General features: G+C 41.9%; 1 protein-coding gene across 1 annotated transcript; it reads left to right on the forward strand.

The window, feature by feature from the left end:
• Nucleotides 1-926: 926 nt before the first annotated feature.
• On the forward strand, nt 927-24,901 carry LOC309560592 (histo-blood group ABO system transferase-like; the record flags this gene model as incomplete). Its single annotated transcript, XM_082264221.1, has 3 exons — nt 927-990; nt 12,495-12,629; nt 24,148-24,901. The coding sequence occupies exons 1-3, from the start codon at nt 956-958 to the stop codon at nt 24,899-24,901; spliced, it is 924 nt and encodes a 307-aa protein (XP_082120347.1). The 5' UTR covers nt 927-955.
• Between the last annotated feature and the right edge of the window lie 210 nt (nt 24,902-25,111).

Consider the following 25,111-nt stretch of genomic DNA (forward strand, 5'->3'; position numbering starts at 1 on the left):
GATCGGATCTGATGAGAGCGGACAGGCGGTCCGCTCTCATCCGATCCCCCATAGAGGGCAGCGGGGGCTGAGACACCTCCCTCTCCGCTCTGCAAGCGGAGACGGATCTGTCATCCGCCGGCTCAGCGGGGATCGCGGATCGATCCCCGCTGAGCAACACGGATCCGCCTACGGAGGCGGACCGTGTGAAAGAGCCCTATCACTGCAATGTTTAATCTCATTTTTAATACTAAGCTAAAACATGGAATAGGCTGCTTTTGCAGCACTATGAATTAGTGATCGACCGATATAGTTTTTTGGCCGATATTTTGGTCATTGAATATCGGTATTGGCCAATATTTTCGTACATTTAAAAAAAACTATGTGGCAAATGAGGTTTAATGTTGATAAATGTAAAGTTATGCACTTGGGGGCTAAGAATATGCGTGCATCATACATACTAGGGGGGGAAGGATCTGGGGGAATCCATGGCGGAGAAGGCTACTACTGTATTTGCACTGAATTGGAAATGATGATATTTTTTGAAAAATACAATGAATTACAAGGCTGTAGAGAATAGAGAACAGTGCGCCATTGCAAACTTATATTCTGAGGTTTTAATTACATTATTTTAATATAGTCAGTCGTGAACTAAAGTGGGCCGGTCTAAGGCATGAAACTCCAGGGCTGAAAATGAGTCCCACTCCGGCCCTGGTCATACTTGCATGCACAGGTTTACACCAATGCCCAAGTATCAGCATATACCTGAGCATGGTCACATACAGCCATTCACTTCTGTAGCTGCCTGTACATGCCACCAGCAGCTGACTGGTTTGGGATAAATAACAGGATTTTATGCTAGAGCATATTTTAAGGGTCAAACCGTTATGTTTTTTAAAATTTTATTTAAACACAGTTCTAATATTTTAACACAACATCATTTTTTAAACTGATATATTTTTTGTTCTTTTACAGAATGTTGTATGACAAGCCACAGACCTTTAAACCACCGTAAGTTTGTTTTGTTGATTATTCACCGTGGCTTAGCATGTGGACCAGATATATTCAATAACTTTTTTTAGTCTCTCACTCTCTTTTCTTTTTTCTCTTTATTTCAATTTTTTTTTCTTTCTTTATTTCTTTCATAGTTATCTCTCTCTTATTCTTATACTTATTATTTGAAATCAGTCACAACAAGAGGAGGAATACATAGTTTTTGTTTGGATAATTGTATTTATTTGTGGTTAGGACGTCTAAGAATACAATAAAAAAAAAAAAGAAATTCTTTAAAAATTGAAATCAGGTAAATGTAAAATATTACATGCAACAGGTAGATCTTTTCACATGTTTAGCAGGCTAATTTTTGCTGCTTTGCAACATAATGTGTGTGTACAGAGCTCAGCAGCTCAAGCTGAAATGATACATACAGCTAGATGACTCCTCCCCTGTGTCCCACACCTAGCCTGCGTGGGGGTGCTCCCTACTGATTTTAAACAAGAGGAAGGCAGTCAACAGGCGGCACATTGGGACACCCATAATGCTCTGTAACACCAATGAAGATATTACAGGTAGATGAGGAGTACTGCCTGGGCATGAATAGGGAGTCTTGAAAAGAACCATATTGTCCCCGTATAATGCAATTTTCTCTGACAGATTTCCTACTTGAATCCCCTGTATCTCCGTTGAGTTCCTCAAAGCCATCGCCAGTGGTTCTATCATAATAGAAAAGAGACAAGGGGATAGCAGGCAGCCCTGCCGTGTTCCCCTCTCTACAGGGAACCATTCTGAAAGCATCCCATCTAATTTTATCGCTGCTGTAGGACACTTATATAAAATATCAATCCATTTCCTAAATTTAGGCCCAAACCCGAATTCCTCTAATACCGCTCCCATATACCTCCAGTCTATAGAGTTGAATGCCTTTTCAATATCTAAAAAAACTAATACACCCCCACTGGAGATATCTGGTCCCAGCTAGGTATGTGTAAATATTCTTCTGAGATTTATATCCGTTGTTTTTTTGGCATAAAGTCTGTCTGATCAGAAGAGACCAACTGATGAATAACCTTCACCAGTCTAATAGCTAGGGGCTTAACAAGAATTTTAACATCAGCATTGATTAATGAGATGGGTCTATAAGAGGTGCAGAGTGCGGGATCCTTATCCTTCTTTTATGTGCTTCGTACATAGAATCGGGTACCCCCCCCCCTGAAAGCAGTCCATAAGCAACCCCTGCAGCTTCGGTATTAAATATACCACATAGTGCATATACCACTCTACCGGCAGACTGGCAGGGACTGGAGCCTTATCACTTGGTAGTAAACCCAGCGCCGTAGCTAACTCACCCTCCCCCAACTCTACCTCCAGAGATTCTCTATCTTCCTCTAGCAACTTGGGGAAATGTAGTGTGTGTAGGACACTGGTCAACTCTTCAGGTTCATATTGTAGTATAGCCGTATAAAATGAGCTATAGAAAGTTCTAAATGTTTGTAATATACTGTATCCTCTCTTCCTGTCAATAGTTCTCCCGTTGTTGATTTTATACACGAGACTACTGCTTGACGGCTACCCGATGCTGTTAGTAGTGCTAGAAGACCATTCTTATCACCTTTTTCAAAGAAATTAGATTACCTCTTTTGCTCGGATACTAAAGTTAAATGCTGGTAATGTAACTGTATTTCCCTCCTAGCCAATCTCAATGATGCTACCGCCTCTAGAGATGGTCTTGCGGCATACACCTTTGCACATTCTCTTTCTTTGTTTTCTAATAACGCCAATTCTCCCCTACGTTCCTTCCTAAGTGCCTTGATGGCGGATATATACATCCCTCTAGTAGTTGCTTTAAAAGCATCCCATTCCAATTGCGGAGTGGCCGTCCCTTCGTTTACCTGCCAAAAGAACTCCATGTGTGATTTTAACATTTCTATAACTCCTGGCTCCTTAATCCAGCTTGGGGCCAATTGCCAGAGTCCCCTCGATCCACCCGACCCAAACTGTAAAATAATCTGGATGGGGACATGATCCGAGATCCCTCCAGGCAGATATACAACATCAAAAACAAAGGGTAGCAGGGAGGCTCCAGCAAAGGCCAAGTCAATCCTAGAGGAGGACGAATGAACCGGGGACAATAAAAAATAACATCTTTCCCTAGGATTCCTAGATCTCCACAATTCTGTAAGGCCAGCCGTTTCTGCCCAGTACCTCAGCTCATCGTTAACCACCCGCCCCGGGTTGGATGTATCCAGGGAATAATCCAAAATATTGTTAAAATCCCCCGCCACCAAGACCCGAGCCGGTAGGTACATTGCCACTTTCTACAATATTTCATAAAGCACTTCGGCATAGAACGGAGGAGGAATGTAGACCCCCCACAACCCCTAGGCGGTGTGAGTTTACATTGAGTACTAACAGTACATATCGTCCTCCAGGATCGATTACGGTGTCCTCTATCATACCTCGAAATGATTTATGAAAGAGTATCGACACCCCCCTTGAATATGAGGAATACATAGGATGAATACACATTGGGGCCCATGCACGTTTCATGGCTAATGTTCTGTTACCTAATAGATGTTTTTCCAATAGTATCATGATATGAGGGCATTGTGAGCGAAGATACTTAAAAACCAGAGCTCTTTTAAATTTTGAATTTAATCCCCAGACATTCCAGGATATAATTTTAATACTTAATGCCATATCAGACACTATTGTATCCGAGAATTAAATGATATCCTTCTATATATAAGCTTTAGCACGGCAGTCATAAATGGCTTACTGGAAAAGGGGAAAAGAAAAAGAAAAAAAAGACCCCACGCACCAACTTCCTCCCCCATACCCCCCATCCCTGTCCTGTCAGCACACTTGGCCAAAGGCCACATACCAACATTTGCTGTAGGACATAACCCAAAACCCAAAAAAAAAAAAAAAACCCTAAAAAGAAAAATTCAAAAGGAGCAAGGAAAGGGAAGAGCCAGAGGAACCGCAAAAAAAAAAAAAAAAATTCCCTGGATCTTCCCCCCGTGCACAAGGAGCCCTAGCTCCAAATGCAAAAATAGAAAGAAAAAGGAAGAAAAATTTTCCAAAATTCACCAGCTGTGTTAATGAGAAAAAAGAAGAGAGAGGGAGAGAGGGAAAGAAAAAGAACGAGAAAGAAAAAAAAAGGAGAAGATACAAATCCCATCCCTCTCTTTCCCCTCTCCCTCCACCCCTCCATCACAGTGTCAGCGTATCCATCCAGTCCGTCACAAGTGTTAGCGTCTCAAAAAATTTCATGAATAGTTAACACAGAGCATGGAATTCTGATCTGAACTGCAGTAAAGAAATGCATTAGAGGAGTAACTAGTTCCTGACCCGGCTGGACCTGGGAGCAGCTGTAAATGGTTAATAAATGGACTTCAGGATGGCTCTGGTAGTCCTCCAACCGGTGATCCTTTGGAAGCTTGAGAAGGGGTTCGTGGCTATCAGTTATGAGCATACGCTTTGGTATGTGGTTTTAGATATGTTTTATTATTTCTAAGTAATGTTGGGTTAAACTTTATCCAGAAGACTTGGTCAATGATATATATATATACAAACCCGATTCCAAAAAAGTTGGGACACTGTACAAATTGTGAATAAAAACAGAATGCAATGATGTGGAAGTTTCAAATTTCAATATTTTATTTAGAATACAACATAGAGGACATATCAAATGTTTAAACTGAGAAAATGTATCATTTTAAGGGAAAAATAAAATGATTTTAAATTTTATGGCATCAACCCATCTCAAAAAAGTTGGGACAAGGCCATGTTTACCACTGTGTGGCATCCCCTCTTCATTTTATAACAGTCTGCACTCTGCAGATGTCTGGGGACTGAGGAGACAAGTTGCCCAAGTTTAGGAATAGGAATGCTGTCCCATTCTTGTCTAATACAGGCTTCTAGTTGCTCAACTGTCTTAGGTCTTCTTTGTGGCATCTTCCTCTTTATGATTCGCCAAATTTTTCTATGGGTGAAAGATCTGGACTGCAGGCTGGCCATTTCAGTACCCGGATCCTTCTTCTACGCAGCCATGATGTTGTAATTGATGCCGTATGTGGTCTGGAATTGTCATGTTGGAAAATGCAATGTCTTCCCTGCAAGAAACAACATCTGGATGGGAGCATATGTTGTTCTAGAACTTGGATATACCTTTCAGCATTGATGGTGCCTTTCCAGATGTGTAAGCTACCCATGCCACATACACTTATGCAACCCCATAACATCAGAGATGCAGGCTTCTGAATTGAGCGCTGAGAACAACTTGAGTTGTCCTTGTCCTCTTTAGTCCAGATGACATGGCGTCCCAGTTTTCCAAAAAGAACTTCAAATTTTGATTCGTCTGACCACAGAACAGTTTTCCACTTTGCCACAGTCCATTTTAAATGAGCCTTGGCCCAGAAAAAACGCCTGCGATTCTGGATCATGTTTAGATTTGGCTTCTTTTTTGGCCTATAGAGTTTTAGCTGGCAACGGCGAATGACACTGTGGATTGTGTTCACCGACAATGTTTTCTGGAAGTATTCCTGAGCCCATGTTGTGATTTCCATTACAGTAGCATTCCTGTATGTAATGCAGTGCCGTCTAAGGGCCCAAAGATCACGGGCATCCAGTATGGTATTCCAGCCTTGACCCTTACACACAGAGATTGTTCCAGATTCTCTGAATCTTTGGATGATATTATGCACTGTAGATGATGATAACTCCAAACTCTTTGCAATTTTTCTCTGAGAAACCCCTTTCTGATATTTCTCCACTATTTTTCCCCACAGCATTGGGGGAATTTGTGATCCTCTGCCCATCTTGACTTCTGAGAGACACTGCCACTCTGAGAGGCTCTTTTTATACCCAATCATGTTGCCAATTGACCTAATAAGTTGCAAATTGGTCCTCCAACTGTTCCTTATATGTACATTTAACATTTCCGGCTTCTTTTTGCTACCTGTCCCAACTTTTTTTGGAATGTGTAGCTCTCATGAAATCCAAAATGAGCCAATATTTGGCATGACATTTCAAAATGTCTCACTTTCAACATTTGATATGTTATCTATATTATATTTTGAATAAAATATAAGTTTATAAGATTTGTAAATTAGTCCATTCTTTTTTTTACTCACAATTTGTACAGTGTCCCAACTTTTTTGGAATCGGGTTTTTATATACAGTGAGGGAAAAAGGTATTTGAGCCCCTGCTGATTTTGAACGTTTGCCCACTGACAATGAAATGATCAGTCTATCATTTTAATGATAGGTTTATTTTATCAGTGAGAGACAGAATACCAAAACAAATATCCAGAAAAATGCATTTCAAAAAAGTTATGAATTGATTTGCATTGTAATGAGTAAAATAAGTATTTGACCGCCTATCAATCAGCAAGATTTCTGGATCCCAGGTGTAATGAGCTGAGATTAAGAATAGGGGTGATCGAACGGTTCGGGTCGATTATCGGTTCGACCCGAACATTGGGTGTTCGAAATTCGGCCGAATTCCAAACTTTTTGCTGAAAAAGTTTGGAATTCGGCAACCAGAACCGACCAAAATGCAATGGGACAGGAAATGGGCTTTAAAAGCCAGTGATTGGACCAGAACCATCAGTAAAAGCCAATTGAGGGGGCAGGAGAATGCTAGGAATGTGATTGGAGTGACTAGGGGGTACAGAGGCCAATCATTAGTGAATACGCCCCCCAGTATATAAGATAGCCCCGCCAAATTCCTAGCATTGTAATAAAGGGACGTGGAAGAGAGTGGAAGCAGTTCTGTTACTTCTGCTTCAAAGCGTCATCTAGCAATTATAAGTGTGAGGAAAGGGATATCTAGTGTAGTTAGGGTGCTATTTTCCACTTTAGTTAGATTCAAAAATCTAGTTTCTGTAGGGAAAGTGTTAAGTGTCAGGGTGCCCAAAAAAATGACCAAAAAAACGCCTGCGCCAAAAAAAAAACGCCCAGGTGTGTTATTGCAGGCGTTTTTTTTGGGCAATTTTTGGGGTCTTTGGAGGCAGGCAAAACATCTGAACTTCTGTATAGGGGTATATATACACACACATATATGTATTTATACACATACACATATATAGGTGTTATAGGAGCGGAGACATATGCCTGTTAATTATTTCATTAGCGCAAGCATAGGGTTCTGCTATTTTCACACCAATATGTGTGTATGTGTATAAATACATATAAGTGTGTGTGTATATATACCCCTATACAGAAGTTCAGATGTTTTGCCTGCCTCCAAAGACCCACAAAAAATGCCCAAAAAAACGCATGTGCCAAAAAAAAAACGCAGGCGTTTTTTTGGGCATTTTTTTGGGGTCTTTGGAGGCAGGCAAAACATCTGAACTTCTGTATAGGGGTATATATACACACACATGTATGTATATATATATACACATACACATATATAGGTGTGAAAGTAGCAGAACACTATGCTTGCGCTAATGAAATAATTAACAGGCATATGGCTCCGCTCCTATCACACATATATATGTGTATGTATATAAATACATATAAGTGTGTGTGTATATATACCCCTATACAGAAGTTCAGATATTTTGCCTGCCTCCAAAGACCCACAAAAAATGCCCAAAAAAACACCTGCGCCAAAAAAAAAACGCCCAGGTGTGTTATTGCAGGCGTTTTTTTGGGCATTTTTTGTGGGTCTTTGGAGGCAGGCAAAACATCTGAACTTCTGTATAGGGGTATATATACACACACACTTATATGTATTTATACACATACACACATGTAGGTGTGAAAGGAGAGAAGCCATATGGGTGTTAATTATTTCATTAGTGCAAGTATAGTGTTCTGCTACTTTCACACCTATATATGTGTATGTGTATATATACATATAAGTGTGTGTGTATATATACCCCTACACAGAAGTTTTGATGTTATGCCTGCCTCCAATAACCCCCAAAAAATACCCAAAAAAACGCTTGCTACAAAACCGGCAAGGTGTGAAAATAGCGGAGCCATATCCCTGTTCTATATTAATTCTAATACAAACAATCTTTTTTTTTCTGGTTCTGGACATGCTACAGAGCTGAAACTTCACAGGTACACTTTTTAGACCCCCCAGACACGAAATCGAAAGAAATCTCATTTTTTTTCCAATAATTTTTTCAATAATTGGCTCTCTATCAAAAAATGACAATTTTTAAGAACTTTTTTTTGTGTGATTAATAGTCTCTGGGGCATGACCCAGAACCCTAGGCACTTTTTAGGGGCATTTGTTGGGTTTTATGGCTTCAAAATGGGTTTTTTGATTACAGAAGTTCGGGTCCCATTGATTTCAATGGGGTTCTGAAATCCGGGCCAAACTTTTGGGAAGTTCGGGTGTTCTGGTCAAACCAAACTTTTGAAAAGTTCGATCATCCCTAATAAGGAACACTCTCCTAAAGGGAGCTTGTTACACCGCTTGTTACTTGTATAAAAGACACCTGTCCACAGAAGCAATCAAATAATCAGTGTCGGCTGACATCACAGAGCCAGTCCAGGATCCGCCCACATGCCGGAACCGAGACCCGGCTCAACCTCTTAGTGAGCTGCTGAGAGCCGGAGCCTGAGCTCCCTTTACAGCCCAGCGTTCCAGGGAGTGGGCAGACCAGACAGAAGTGACTGACAGTACCCAGCTATCTGCTCAGGGAGTCATGAAAACCGAACAATCGACGGTGTTTGATCGCTCAGTCTTAGAGCCAGCAGGGGACACATACAGCATTGGACTGATGCTGCATCCACCTAGGTAAATACGATTCTGAGCAAGACAAAACCCCATACTTCTCTTTTAAGAAAATAAATCCGCTCATCATACAACACAAAATATGCAGTAAATATCACATTCAAATACAAGTAAACAATTTGAAACATAGTAATAATAGAGCAAACATTGTATCCTCAAAAATGTGTCTAAATCTGTGCGAAAAAAAAACCAATATTAATCAGTCCCATACATACACCATACTATCTTTATGAGAAAACCATTTTTTCTGTGTTCACAAAAGGTTTACACATTATCCATCATTGGCATCACAGCCAGTCTGATGCGTTCGCCTAATTGGCTTTTTCAAAGGCTGTTTGGGCTCAAGGCGTCAGCCAGGTGGTGACGTCATCATGCAGAGCGGAGCCAGGACACCATCTTGCTCTGTTTGTTTTGCCTTACAACTGCATTGTATATTTCTACCATATGAGTGCATATGTGATATGTTTTTAAACAAATAAAAAAAGTGGTTTGCATTCTGCACTATTTTCATTGTGCAGACTGCAAACTTTATGCTCTTTATGACATCTTAGCTTTGGAATACACTCACCGGCCACTTTATTAGGTACACCTGTTTGATTGCTTGCTAACACAAATTGCTAATCAGCCAATGACAAGACAGTAATTCAATGCATTTAGGCATCTAGACAGGGTGAATATAACTTGCTGAAGTTCAAACTGAGCATCAGAATGGGGAAGAAAGGCAATTTAAGTGACTTTAAACATTGCATGGTTTTTGGTGCCAGATGGGCTGGTCTGAGTATTTTAAAAACTGCTGTTCTACTGGGATTTTCACACATAACCATCTCTAGGGTTTACAGAGAATGGTCCAAGAAAGAGAAAATATCCAGTGAACTGCAGTTGTGTGAACGAAAATACTTTGTTGATGTCAGAGGAGCATGGGCAGACTGGTTCCAGATGATAGAAAGGCAACAATAAATTAAATAACCTCTAATTATAACCAAGGTATGCAGAATACCATTTCTGAACACACAACACATCGAACCTTGAAGCAGATGGGCTACAGCAGCTGAAGACCATACTGGGTGCCACTCCTGTCAGCTAAGAACTGAAAACTGAGGCTACAATTCCCCCAGGCTCACTAAAATTGGATAATAGAAGATTGGAAAAATGTTGCCTAGTCTTATGAGTCTCGATTTGAGCTGCGACATTCAGATGGTAGGGTCAGAAATTGGCGTAAACAACATGAAAACATGGATCCATCCTGCCTTGTATCAACGGTTCAGGCTGGTGGTGGTGGTGTAATGGTGTGGGTGATATTGTCTTGGCACACTTTGGGCGTCTTAGTACCAATTGAGCATTGTTTAAATGCCACGGCATACTATTGTTGCTGACCATGTCCATCCCTTTATGACTACAGTGTACCCATCTTCTGATGGCTCCTATCCAGCAGGATAATGCACCATGTCACAAAGCTCCAATCATCTCAAAGTGGTTTCCTGAACATGACAATGAGCTCACTGTACTCCTATAGCCTCCACAGTCACCCGATCCCAATCCAATAGAGCACCTTTGGGATGGATGTGCAGCCGACAAATGTGCAGCAATTGCGTGATGCTATCATGTCAATATGGACCAAAATCTCTGAGGAATGTTTCCAACACCTTGTTGAGGCAAAAGGGGGTCCAACCCAGTACTTGCAAAACTTCCACATTCAAGTGGGGTCCACCAAACCAGGTGAAAGAACACCCTAAGAGGTTCTGTGGTGGTGGATACATTGGTATTGCTCCAATGGTGGATAATGTGTGAACTTTTTTTTGGACACAGAAGAAACACATTTTGAGGATATAATTTTTGCTGTATTATCACATCACTGTGTTTTATATTGTTTACTTATGATATTTATTGCAAAGTTCATATTGTATTATGAGAAGAAAGATTTATTATTTTCTTAAGTACTATAGGACACTTCATTTTGTTATTGTTTCTGCTTTGAAACAAGCTGTTTCTCTGAGGATTCTTCATACCAACGAAAAGGGCTGAAATCAAATTCTTGAAAGCTGCATATTAGCACATAGAATGCAGACATTTGTGGATGAAGATGTCTGATTTGGGGTGCACAGAGGTAACTGTTAACCACTTTACCACCGGAGGATTTTGCTGTCTTACGTCCGGGCCACTTTTTGCGATTCGGCACTGTGTGACTTTAACTGACAATTGCGCGGTCATGCAACGCCGTACCCAAAAGAAATTTACGTCCTTTTTTTCCCACAAACAGAGCTTTCTTTTGGTGGTATTTGATCACCTCTGCGCTTTTTATTTTTTGCGATATTAATAAAAAAATGCGAAAATTTTGAATAAATAACAATATTTTTCTACTTTGACAGTTAAAAAATATCCAATATATTCAATTTTTGTCATATATTTAGGCCAAAATGTATTTAGCTACATGTCTTTGACAAAAAAAAATTGTCAATGAGCGTATTTTTAACCGCTTTAAGACCGGAAGATTTTACCCCATTCCTGACCAGGCCATATTTTGCGATTCGGCACTGCGTTAATTTAATGGACAATTGCACATGTCGTGCGATGCTGTACCCAAATTAAATTTATGTCCTTTTTTTCCCCACAAAAAGAGCTTTCTTTTGGTGGTATTTGATCACCTGTGCGATTTTAATTTTTTGCGCTATATACAAAAAAAAGCGACAATTTTGAAAAAATAACAATATTTCTCACATTTTTTTATATGAAATTCCCCCCCCCAAAAAACTTTTTTGGCCAATTTGTTTTCTGCTACATATTTTTGGTAAAAAAAATTGCAATAAGCGAATTTTGATTGGTTTGCGCAAAAGTTATCTAAGTTACTAACCTACGGGAACTTTTGGGGGTACCAGTGACATTACTACAGTAATCAGTGCTATAAATATGCACTGTTACTGTAAAAATTACACTGGCAGGGAAGGGGTTAATTTTTATTGGTGATCAAGGGGTTAATGTATGCCAGGTGCTTACTGACGTGTGTGGGAGGAGGGGACTGTGTGACACAGGGAAAGATCGCAGGTTCAGCTATGCTGAATCCTGCAATCTGACCCTGCCTGTCACATCGGAGATCCGCCTGCTTTGTTTACACAAGCGGGCGGATCTCCACACTCGATCCCCGATGATCGGGGAAGAGCAGCGGTGATCACCGCTGCTCCTCCCCTGGCCCGACTCCCGCTGTAACTGAATACAGCAGGAGCGAGCCTTCGGCGGCGTGCGCGCGCCACCCATAAGGGGAGGAGTCCAGTGACGTAGACCTGAATCGAACCACTTTGCCGCAGTAGCACCAATGTGAGCGGTCGGCAAGTGGTTAAGAACATCTTTATACCTGCCTTACTTGATCTGTAGTCAAAAAATCAGAGGTAGTGAGAGGGGAAAGACCCTCCCAGAAAGGTTGCAATGACAGGGCTCACAGGGTAATGTGTGCAAAAAATCTAATTTTATTTATTAAGCGGTGCAGTACAAAAATAGTGGGAGGGTCTTTCCCCTCTCACTACCTCTGATTTTTTGACTACGTGCCTGGTTGCTTAGGGTTCCCGGTCTGAAATTCCATATGGGTATAGAGTACCTTGATTTATTTTGACCTGTTCATGGTCAATGGATCCCGCTCACTGCATAGGTTTTATTGGTATTACTTGATCTGTAGACCTTGTGAGCTTAGCGTTCGCTTAAGTCTGTGAAATGTTATGTTTGCATATCCTCTAAACTCCTGTACAATGTTCTTTTTCTTGTTCTCTAGGAGGTCAGATGTCTTGATGATAACACCTTGGCTTGCTCCAATCATATGGAATGGCACTTATAACACTGATATTCTGAATGCACAGTTCCACAAGAGAAATGTCCGTGTTGGCATTACTGTTTTTGCTATTAAAAAGTAGGTAAAAATGTATAAAATCTCTACTTTTTGGACTAATTTGTGTGCTAGCATTGGAAAAGGCAACTCTTGAACAAGGAGGTGATTACATTTGTATCATGACAATGATCATTGAAGGTTCGATATGTTGAGAAACTTCCAGTCAACAGAACTTCCTAACTTAGGGGACCAACAATAGTGAAGGTTACATTTTTTTAAATACAAAGGTTTTATTCTAATAAAGAAGGACCATAAATTGCCGTGGGAACACAATGAAATTATAGTTAAACAAGTACAATCTCTCATGGGAATGAGCATGAGGCTTCTTTAGGAGTGTTTACAACAGTAGATGGCCAAGCAGGCAATTGCAAGTCACATGACACATCTACAAAAATCCACAAACCCGCTAACTCCACCAAAACCAGCCCAAGTGCAAACTAGGCAACTAGTGCAGGAAAGAGTTAAAGTATTACTAAAGGCAAAACTTTTTTTTTCCTTTTGGACAGAATGGAAATGGATTAAAACACCTGTGAGTTTTTTTTTTTTTGCTGTCTGTGCCCAACGTTAGGGAGATTCACCCTCTTTATTTGTCCTGTTTACCATAATCATCAAAAGTGAAAGTAAAAGAAAATCCCAAATTTTGGGTTGTTCCTAGAAAAGTAATAGAGGGGGAATCTTTCAATGGGGACACTAGTTCTGGTGACCTGGGGGTCCCCAGGTAATTCTAATTTGTATGGATTTCCTCTCACTTCCTGTTTGGCTATTGGACAGGAAGTGAAGGAAAATCTCTGCAATGCAACACAGATGGCAAAAAAAATCTGGCAGGGGTACATATACAAACAAATTAATGTTTCTGTATCTTAAATTACCACAAGATGGCGACACTGAAATGCAAACACACTACAAAGGACCCTTTAATGGGTTAAAGATTCGGTCAAGTGTGACATCACAGGATATCCTGTTAAGGAGATACCATTCATGCTATTTAAGGCAAGGAAAATGGTTTTCACACTACCCTGAAGAAGCCCAAGTGACCACTGGGTGAAACGTGTAGTATGATTGTCCCCACATGCTCATGGACATGACCACACTCTGCAGCTGACAACATCTTGTCACTCAGCAACACCACCCTGTGATCTGGATATTGAGGCTACCACATTGACTCGAGGCTCCCACTCCCAAGGAGTCCTACCTTGACCCCAGGCTCCCACATCCACATCTGCTGATGCTGGGAAATAGCAACGCAGAAAGGATGGTTTTGTACAGAGTGGAGAGTGCGGATTGTGTACCGGTGTCCCTCTGCGGCTGATCCAGGAACAGTGAGTTATCCCCAGCGGGGAACAGTACTACCTGTCCACACATGAGATTAATGTGAACTGACTAGGGTTGAGCGAACCCGGACTGTATTGTTCGGGATCGTACCGGAATTTTGGGTATTCGGTACCCGGACACGGACCCGAGCATTTCACTGTATGTTCGGGTACTGTCCGTTGTTCGGTAATGTTATTTGATGTTTTGGCCCGGTTTTAATGGTGCGGTTTCAACAGGTGCAAGGCAGCCAATCAGCAAGCGTTTAACTAATGTGCCCTTAGAAGCCAACACAGCCATGCCTACTAATGGCATGGCTGTGATTGGCCAGTGCAGCATGTGACCAAGAGTCTATATAAGCTGGAGTCACATAGCGCCGCGCGTCACTCTGCTCAAACTATACTAGGGAGAGGTTCCTGATGCTGCTGAGGGAGAGATAGTAGATTACTGTAGGGTCAGGCTGGAGATTGCTTTGAGTGAAAGAATAGGAATAATCTTGTTTAATCAGACAGCGATCTACATTGATTTTATTGTGTGGGGGTGCAGTGCACGATCTTTTTGAACGGAGGGAGAGATAGGAGATTATTGTAGGGGCAGGCTGGAGATTGCTTTGAGGGAAAGAATAGGAAGAATCTTCTTTAATCAGACAGTGATCTACATTGATTGTATTGTGTGGGGGTGCAGTGCACAATCTTTTTGCCTGGAGGGAGAGATAGGAGATTATTGTAGGGTCAGGCTGGAGATTGCTTTGAGGGAAAGAATAGGAAGAAACGTCTTTAATCAGACAGTGATCTACCTTGATTGTATTGTGTGGGGGTGCAGTGCTTGATCTTTATGCCCTGACCTGAGCCCAGTGAGAAGGAGAAAGGAGAAAAAAAAAACTTTTATCAGTCTGTTAGGTGGGTGGCGTTCGGTGCTGCACATTTAATGCAAGCTCAGTGCATATGTGTCTGCTTAATCTGCATTTAAGAAAAAAAAAAAAAAAAAAAAATTTCCTTCATATTTTACTTTGGCATACAGTGTTTAGACAGAAACTGCTTTTCTAACCTGCTCTTCAAAAAGCACCAATGTAAGGGGAAAATAATTATTTTTCAGTATTTAGGGAAAAAAATTATTTTTCAGTTTCTCATTCAAATGGGGTTTTTTTTATTCAATAGCGGAATAGAACAACAACCGTATCCAACCTGTTAGGCGTGCATTTAAAAAAGAAAAAAAAAAATTTTCCTTCATATTTCACTTTTACATACATTGTTTAGACAGACACTGCTTTCTAACCTTCTCTTCAAAAAGCACCAATGTAAGGGGAAAATAATTATTTTTCAGTATTTAGGGAAAAAAAATGTTTTTCAGTTTTTCATTCAAATGGGTTTTTTTTTATTCAATAGCGGAATAGAACAACAACAGCATCCAACCTGTTAGGCATGCGGTGTGTAGCGGCCATTTCATGCAAGCTCAGTGCATATGTGTCTGCTTAATCTGCATTTAAAAAAGAAAAAAACTTTTTTCCTTCATATTTTACTGTGACTTACAGCGTTTATACACTGCATTTCAAATCTGCTATTCAACAAGCACCAATTAAGGGGACAATTATTTTTCAGATTTTCATTCATACGTTACAGTTCGATACACCCATTGCATACTGTTGTTGTATTCCGCTTTGCAATAAAAACCCATTTAGGGGAAAAAAAATAAATTGCAGCCTAGTCTGCATATGGTACAGTGAGATACCACTATTGCGTACTGTTGTATTCTGCTTCGCAATAAAAACCCATTTAGGGGATAAAAAGTTAATTGCGGCCTAGTCTGCATAAGGTACTGTGAGATACACCCATTGCATACTGTTGTATTCCGCTTTGCAATAAAAACCCATTTAGGGGATAAAAAGCTAATTGCGGCCTAGTCTGCATATGGTACAGTGAGATACACCCATTGCATACTGTTGTATTCCGCTTTGCAATAAAAACCCATTTAGGGGATAAAAAGCTAATTGCGGCCTAGTCTGCATATGGTACAGTGAGATACACCTATTGCATACTGTTATATTCTGCTTTGAATTAAAAACCCATTTAGGGGATAAAAAGCTAATTGCGGCCTAGTCTGCATATGGTACAGTGAGATACACCCATTGCATACTGTTGTATTCCGCTTTGCAAAAAAAAAACTTTAGGGGATAAAAAGCTAATTGCGGCCTAGTCTGCATATGGTACAGTGAGATACACCCATTTACATACTGTTGTATTCCGCTTTGCAATAAAAACCCATTTAGGGGATAAAAAGCTAATTGCGGCCTAGTCTGCATATGGTACAGTGAGTTACACCTATTGCATACTGTTGTATTCTGCTTTGCAATAAAAACCCATTAAGGGGATAAAAAGCTAATTGCGGCCTAGTCTGCATATGTTACAGTGAGATACTCCCATTGCATACTCTTGTATTCCGCTTTGCAGTAAAAACCCATTTAGGGGGAAAAAAATAAACTGCGGCCTAGTCTGCATATTTTACTGTGAGATACACCCTTTCTATACTGTTGTTCTATTCCACTATTCAATAAACACCCATTTAAGGAAAAAATATTAAATTGCGGCCTAGTCTGTATATGTACATGTGAGATACACTCTTTACATACTGTTTTTCTATTCTGCTATTCAATAAACACCCATTTAGGGAAAAAATATTCAATTGCGGCCTTGTCTGCATATGTTACTGTGAGATACACCCATTGGATACTGTTGTTCTATTCCGCTATTCAATAAACACCCATTTAGGGAAAAAATATTAAATTGTGGCCTAGTCTGCATATGTTACTATGAGATACACCCTTTAGATACTGTTGTTCTATTCTGCTATTCAATAAACACCCATTTAGGGAAAAAATATTGAATTGCGGCCTAGTCTGCATATGTTACTGTGAGATGCACCCATTGGATACTGTTGTTCTATTCCGCTATTCAATAAACACCCATTTAGGGAAAAAATATTAAATTGCGGCCTAGTCTGCATATGTTACAGCGCAACAAGGCACACAGGTCTCGCATGGAGGCCCAGTTATTGGTGGTGAAGTGGTGCTGTTCCACAGAGCGACTCATGCGTGCGTGCTGCAGCTGAAACTCCACTATGGCCTGCTGCTGCTCGCACAGTCTGGCCAGCATGTGCAAGGTGGAGTTCCACCTTGTGGGCACATCACATATGAGGCGGTGAGCGGGAAGGCCGAAGTTACGCTGCAACGCTGACAGGCGAGCAGCAGCAGGGTGAGAACGCCGAAAGTGCGCACAGACGGCCCACACTTTCTGCAGCAGCTCTGACATATCGGGGTAATTTTTAAGGAACCTCTGCACCACCAAATTCAGCACATGCGCCAGGCAAGGGATGTGTGTCAAACCGGCTAGGCCTAGAGCTGCTACGAGATTTTGCTCATTATCGCACACCAACAGGCCGGGTTTGAGACTCACTGGCACCAACCACTCATCGGTCTACTGTTCAATGCCCCTCCACAACTGTGTTGTGTGTGGTTTTTTCCCCCAAATAGGCAAGTTTTAAAACTGCCTGCTGTCGTTTTTCTTTTTTGTTTCTTTTTGCCTATAGTACTGTTGGACTACCCCAGTCCTTTTGTGGGCAGCAAGACTCTAGCCATCCAAGATGCCTTATGTGAGTCCCGTGGGAGGTGTGGCCAGGAAGCTTGGATTCTAAGCGCAGGCGAAGGGTGTTATCACCGTATTGTTTTGCTGCTGTCGTTTACCCCTGGCTGTGGGGTTGAAGGTTTTATGCTGACCGGATGAGGAGGCGGTAGAGGATGAGGAAGCAGAGTAGGAGGAGTTAGGAACAGGAGACAAACTGAAGCGCACTGCAATCCTCTGTGGTGGAAGGACATGCGCCAAACTGCTATCCGCCTCAGGCCCAGCCGCCACTGCATTTACCCAGTGTGCTGTTAGGGAGATATAACGTCCCTGACTGTGCTTACTGGTCCACGTATCCGTAGTTAGGTTAGGCAACCTTGCCACAGATGGCGTTGCGCAGTGCACATATCAAAAATAGAGTTGCGCTAAAACTAGTGAAAAAAAGTCCCAACAGTCCACATGCAATCAATTGCTCAATATGCGTAGAAAACTGGAGAATCTTGATAGCAATAGTGTGTCAATGCAGCAATACAAGATGTGGGAGGTACTAATAGGACATCCACCCAGGTGATAAACCAACATAGACAGAGTGAATTCCCAGCCACCATATACTGCCTCTTACCGGACAAAAGTGGATCTGGAGCAGTGAGTGGTTAAGGACCACTGCAACCTTTCACAGAATCATACAGCTCCCAGTGCTTCCACTTCAAGATGTTGTTGTACAATCCTATTCAAACTCCCATAGGTGCCGTATCTCACATGTATTGGGGGATGTTAAACAAAAGGGACAGGCCCATAGTGCATTATCTTTTAACAACCTTTATTTGGGTAAACACACAATTATGCACTCACCCATTTGATGTATAACAAGCACGTATCACAGCAGATAGTAATCAGCCTGAGTCTGTCCCGCAGTGTTCCTTCCGCAAACCAAATAAATGGCCGTGCTTAGACTTCCGGGTGTGACGTAAGATGCTCGGCTAGCCCCTCCTGATGCATTTCGTCATTCTAATGTTCTCAAAGGAGGCATAGCCCGGTGTCCATCGTCATCACCCTTAAGTAGTCTTCTCTGTAAGTAAAATTAATGATAGCACCTGTGTGCATAGTCCCGGCATCACCGCCCCGGACCTGGAAGTGACTCATGTGTTCCACAAAGAGGAAACAGAAAGTCACCAATAATCAGTCCCGACGTCGCCGCCCCGGAACCAGAAGTGACTCATGCACTCCATCAAGAGGAAACAGAAAGTGACTCATGCACTCCACCAAGAGGAAACAGGAAGTCAGTGATTGGTCTGGACAGGAAATGTAAAAATGCATATCTTTATCATAGGGGACACATCCCGAAATGTCTAATAGACTATATCTGGACCAAATTCATTTAATATAAACATCACACTCGGAAATCTGAGGGAATACCGCTGTACTAGACCCGCATATCCATAATAAAATTGCACAAATTAAAAATTAATAAAACATGATCACAATACATGATATCTGAAGCCAATAAAATTAATTAACATTAAAATATCAGAGGAAGTGTTTCAGAGGGACAAAATAACAACCACTGGAGGAAATATCATAAAATCTTGTTATAAAATATTCCTAAAAATATCAAAGTAACCAGAAAATAGAAGATAGGGACCTAGCTATTATTTAAAAACGCATTCACGTCCCATTCAATGTTAAGGCCGAATGGCCTATACACTTTCAGCTGGAAAATCCATCTAGTCTCTAACCTTGATATTTCCCTTCTTATATGGCAGTGCAGTTGTGCAGGGAAGGGATGGCTTGCCTGGAAAAGTAGTGGTGGCTGGGCACGACATACTGTGGGACAGCCACTGCCATAAGGCTTTTAAAACTCTGCGTCTCCACCAGACTTAATGACAGCATTTCAAAGGCCAGGAATTTTTAAAATGCTGGCATTCAGGGCCAGGGATCGTGGGTGGGTAGGGGGGGTACTTCCTCTTCTGCTCCAGTGTTTGGGAGATAGAAAGCTGAACGCTTCGACGGGACATTGTGGAGATGGTTGTTGGTGACCCAGGTGGTGGTGTTGCTGGCAGATCCTTTGTTTGCGGGGTGGCAGGTGCCGGTCTCACTACAGAGGACGAAGAGGCCGAGACTGCAGCAGAAGAGGAAGCAGGAGGAGCCAGAGACCTTTATTGGTTTTTGAGGTGTCTACTCCACTGCAGCTCATGCTTTGCACTTAGATGCTTGGTCATGGAGGTTGTGCTCAGGTTGAGAAGGTTTATGCCTCACTTCAGGCTCTGATTGCACAGCGTGCAAGCCACTCGTGTCCTGTCATCAGCACATTGTCTGAAGGACTGCCACCCTAGGGAACTCCTTAGAGCTGGCTTTGGTGTGCTCGGTCCCTTGCTGCGTTGGGCAGCAGCAGGCGTAGTGTCTAGGGCACGGCCGCTCCGCTTTTGCACCCTGCTCCCTCTTCTGCTGTGCTGGTGGCTCTGTGCGACCACCACCTCTTCCTCCAAACTACTCAGGTCACCTGCATGACCTTCATTCCATGTGGGGTCGAGGACATCATCGTCCTCAACATCGTCTTCCACCCAGTCTTCACCCCTGCCCTCCTTGTCGGTCTCCACAATTCTGAATTCCACAGCAGTTTGCACCTGCGTTTCGTCATCATCCAAGACGTGCTACGATGGTCCTCCCATGTACTCATCTTGAGACATAGGTGGTTGGGCATCGGTGCACTCAATCTCTTCCACTTCTGGGGCAGGGCTAGGGGGATGGCCCTGGGAAACCATGCTAACAGAGTCATCAAAAAGAAGAGACTGCTGCATGACTTGGGGCTCAGACGGCTTGGCTGATTTGCAAGGGGGTGAGGTGAAAGATTGATCGACATCAGCTGCAGCTACCAACTCTGACCTTTCAGCAGAAGACTGGGTGGGAGACAATGTGAAGGAACTGGAGGCACTGTCAGCAACCCAATCTACTATCGCCTGTACTTGTTCTGGCCTCAACATTTATAGAGGCGCATTAGGCCCTGCCAAATAATGCTGTAAGGTTCTGTCGCCTACTCGCAGCTGAGAAAGGTGTTTCACTTGTGCGTGTAGCTGGCACAGATCGACCACGTCCTCTCCTTGCAACAGGAGCTCCACCAGCAGCACCACGACCCAGCACTAACATGGTGGAGCAGTATGTGTGCACACGCCTAGACGTACTGAATGACGGGTCTGCCCCCTTCAACTTCTGGCTCTCCAAATTGGGCACATGGCCTGCGCTTGCCCCTTACACCTTGGAGGTGCTGGCCTGCCCTGCAGCCAGTGTATTATCTGAATGTATTTAGCATGGCTGGGGGCGTTATCACAGACAAGCGCAGCCGCCTGTCCAGAGCCAATGTGGACAAGCTCACGTTCATTAAAATGAACCAGGCATGGATCCCACAGGACTTGTCCGTACCTTGGGCAGAATAGACATGTATACCGGCCTTACCCAGCCATTGTTGTATTTGATCTTTCTAACTCTTTTGGGGTGTACCCTAATTTAAAAATAAATAAAATCAAAAACCAGTGTTGGCTACCTCGTCCTCCTCCACCGCCGATTCCAGCTACACCGCCACATCCACCGCCACCTCAACCTCCTACTCCATATGGGCCTCCTTCTCCTCCTCCACCGCTTATTAACCTTACCAGTGAGATCCTGATGATTTGTTTTTATCGCAATTACAGGGGTTATAACCCTCCCTTGCCCTATTCAAAATGAAAAAAAAGTTTTGCCTACAGCTCTACTTTAACCACTTGCTGACCGGCCCGCTGCATATATACTGCGGCAAAGTGGGGCGTTTGTGTGAAACTATGTACCTGTACATTGTTTCATTCAAAAGCCACTAGATGGCGCCATCGCGCCCCCGGAGATTGGCTAATGCGGATGTCAATTAACGGGTCCAGTGGACCCGATGTCCGCCAGCCCCCCTCCATTATCCCCGAGAGAAGCAGTACGGCAATCTGCCAATGTAAACAAGGCAGATCTTTGTTCCGCAAGAGGACAAGATGATTTTGTCTGCCGCAATGTCGCAGTCCAGCTAAAAATCGCTGATCGCCACCATTGCTAGTAAAAACAAATTAATAAAAATTCCATAAAAATATTGCATTGTTTGTAGACGTGATAACGTATTGGGATTTGTTTTACCAAAAATATACAAATATATTTGAACTCCACAGTCCATATAAAAATATATCAATCATTGGAAGGAAAGTCCGTATCAGAAACACGTGCTCCCAAAGGTGTAGCCAATCACTTCACACTCCAACAATTCTGTGCAGAGAGACCACCGCCAAGAGAAAAGATGGCCCCTTACCGCAATGAATGGATCCCCACTACAGAGATCAGATCCAGCTCTATTCGTACATCTATACGACCATTGCAGACAGTGCCCGGCTCATAGTGACATCCACATCAGCTCCAATGGTTACAGACACAGGTATAGGTGCATATGTGAAAAAAGAGGGACAACTCCCATAGTGAAGTACAGTAATAAGTGTGTTTATTTGATGCACTAGCATAAAATTGGCAACTCACATTTAGCAGCAGATATTACAGCATGTCTCTCTCAAATATCGCCTTTCGGGTCCGGTTTCCAACCAAGAAAATGGCCGCCGCGTCCCTCGTGTGTCCCAGCGTGGCGTGCCGCAAGCTCCTGCTACGCGTTTCGTCAGTAAATGACGACGTCATTTACTGACGAAACGCGTAGGAGGAGCTTGCGGCACGCCACGCTGGGACACACGAGGGACGCGGCGGCCATTTTATTGGTTGGAAACCGGACCCGAAAGGCGATATTTGAGAGAGACATGCTGTAATATCTGCTGCTAAATGTGAGTTGCCAATTTTATGCTAGTGCATCAAATAAACACACTTATTACTGTACTTCACTATGGGAGTTGTCCCTCTTTTTTCACATATGCACCTATACCTGTGTCTGTAACCATTGGAGCTGATGTGGATGTCACTATGAGCCGGGCACTGTCTGCAATGGTCGTATAGATGTACGAATAGAGCTGGATCTGATCTCTGTAGTGGGGATCCATTCATTGCGGTAAGGGGCCATCTTTTCTCTTGGTGGTGGTCTCTCTGCACAGAATTGTTGGAGTGTGAAGTGATTGGCTACACCTTTGGGAGCACGTCTTTCTGATACGGACTTTCCTTCCAATGATTGATATATTTTTTTATGGACTGTGGAGTTCATTTGTTTAATTTTTATCATATAAGCGCTACACCATTTATCCCTACAATTTTTCATGATCTGTGTTTTCTAATTCATGATCAGGTGTTGGCAGCTTTTACTCAGAGAGGTTGAGCTTTTATTCATTGTTGAGTGTGTAAGTTTATTTAATCATGTTTTAGCGCAGCAATACCCCTATTTTTTATACAAATATATTTACAGATGGTAGTAGAACAATCAATGAACGCAGGTTGGAAATACAAGACCTAATTATACAAACTTGTTGAGAGAAAAATGCTCTTCAATAGGCGTTAAGACAAATTGGTCTTTAGCAGTCTTAGAAACAGAATTAGCAGAAAAAGGTAAAACAAAACTAAACATAAAAAGAGTTTAAACACACACGTACCACCATGAACATTGTCATACGTCATCATTCTTTACAATAAGCAGGCTGTTTGTATATCAAGGGGTAGTTTTCTGGAATGTGCAATGGTTCCTTTTATTCACCAAGAATTCTCATTCTGGATCATAGCATGCTACCCTGTAGCTATTGATTCATCATATATTCCAACAAAAAGACTGCATTGAAAAATTGTTGTCTCATGTTTAAGGGCCATAATTATAAAGAGGAAAGGCACAAGTCTAGCGTAGTATATTTTATAAACCTTTAATTTAAGTTTTGCACCCACATAAAAAAAAAAAAAAACACATTGGGTATTTAGGAATGCACCAGTCTGAGTTTTTCTACTTTCTCCCTTGGTCATCCCTTGTGGCCATCCTTAGTTTGAAAGATGGAGACCCTCTAACTTTTTACAGCATTCATGTATTATTCTTTTTAACATTATTGTATTCATTTTAATATGTTTCTGTCTTTCAATCTTTAGCATTTTGCATATTTAAGCTAAATGGTGTAAGATGCACCACACCTACAATGTGCCATACCTGCAATGTACCTAAGGAAATACATGTGAATAGAGCCCTGAAGCCTAATTCTGGGCTTTTTTTTTTTTTTTTTTTTCTAAAAGATCCCCTGACAGAAGGTCAAATTTAAAAAAAATCACCACTAAAATTTTCACCACTTCTCCGGTGCTATTCCTGCAGTAATTCTTATTTTGTTTTAGGAGGCCCCTAGGGGATGTCACCTCAGTGCTGACAACATCATGTCAGAGATCCTCTCCTTTTAAGACCACTGGTGAGAAGGAAGAGGACCCCCTTATTTCCTACAAGAAGACATTTTAAAAGTATAACACAAATAGATAGCAAAAAAACAGCTAAGGACCATGAACTGTGGTGGTGGGAGGGGGAGGGGGGGGGGGCACAGAATAATAACATTAATCAATTTGTTATCAGTCATGTCATTAAAATGTCTGTTACAAAGTGTAACCTGCTACATCTATTTTATAAATGTCTGAGCTTTAAGATGCATTGACCTGTTTTTCAGGTACACAGTCTTCATCAAAACCTTCATTGAAACTGCTGAACAGTTCTTCATGGTGGGGCATAAAGTCAACTACTATGTGTTTACAGACCGTGCTAATGACATTTCCAATTTTATTCTCCCTGAGGGGAGGCAGCTGATCATCTTAGAAGTTCCCACTTCTAAACGATGGCAAGAAGTGTCCATGAGGCGCATGGAAATGATCCGAGATCATGCATATCAACGTTTCTACAAAGAAGTGGATTATTTGGTTTGTGTGGATGTAGACATGAGGTTCAGTGACTCCGTTGGGGTGGAAATATTAAGTGATTTGTTTGGTACATTACATCCTGGTCTTTACAATACGCAACGCAATCATTTCACTTACGAGCGAAGACAGCAGTCAACAGCTTACATTCCTACAGATGAGGGGGATTTCTATTATGCAGGAGGGTATTTTGGCGGTATTGTGGAAGAAGTCTTCAAATTAACCAATTTCTGCCATAACGCCATGATGACTGATAAGAACAAAAGCATTGAAGCCATCTGGCATGATGAAAGCTATCTGAATAAGTATTTTCTTTACCACAAGCCAACTAAGATCCTGTCCCCAGAATATCTGTGGGACAATGGCTTTGGTGTTCCACAATTCCTCCAGAGAAGGCGGTTTGTTGCTGTTCCCAAAAATCACAATGCAATTAGGAACAAAAGGGCGTTGCAGGAGAACCCTGCATACCAAAAAATAGGAAACCTAAAATTTCATTTTGGAAGTCCATAATATATTTTCCAACAGTTGGGACTTTAAAAAGATTTTAAAATTGTCTGCAATCAAAGAACTTTGAATGCATTTAAAATGGTTAGGGCAAAATATTTATTATGTGCATACACATGAACCTGCTGTTACCACTGTCTAATGCTGCTAACTAACAGTGTATGCTTGGAGGAAGAGATGCTGGCTGTGAGAGTGGCACCCTTGCCTTGTGGGAGC

Source organism: Pelophylax lessonae (assembly GCF_965119305.1).
Source record: "Pelophylax lessonae genome assembly, chromosome: 7".
Lineage (NCBI taxonomy): Eukaryota > Metazoa > Chordata > Amphibia > Anura > Ranidae > Pelophylax > Pelophylax lessonae.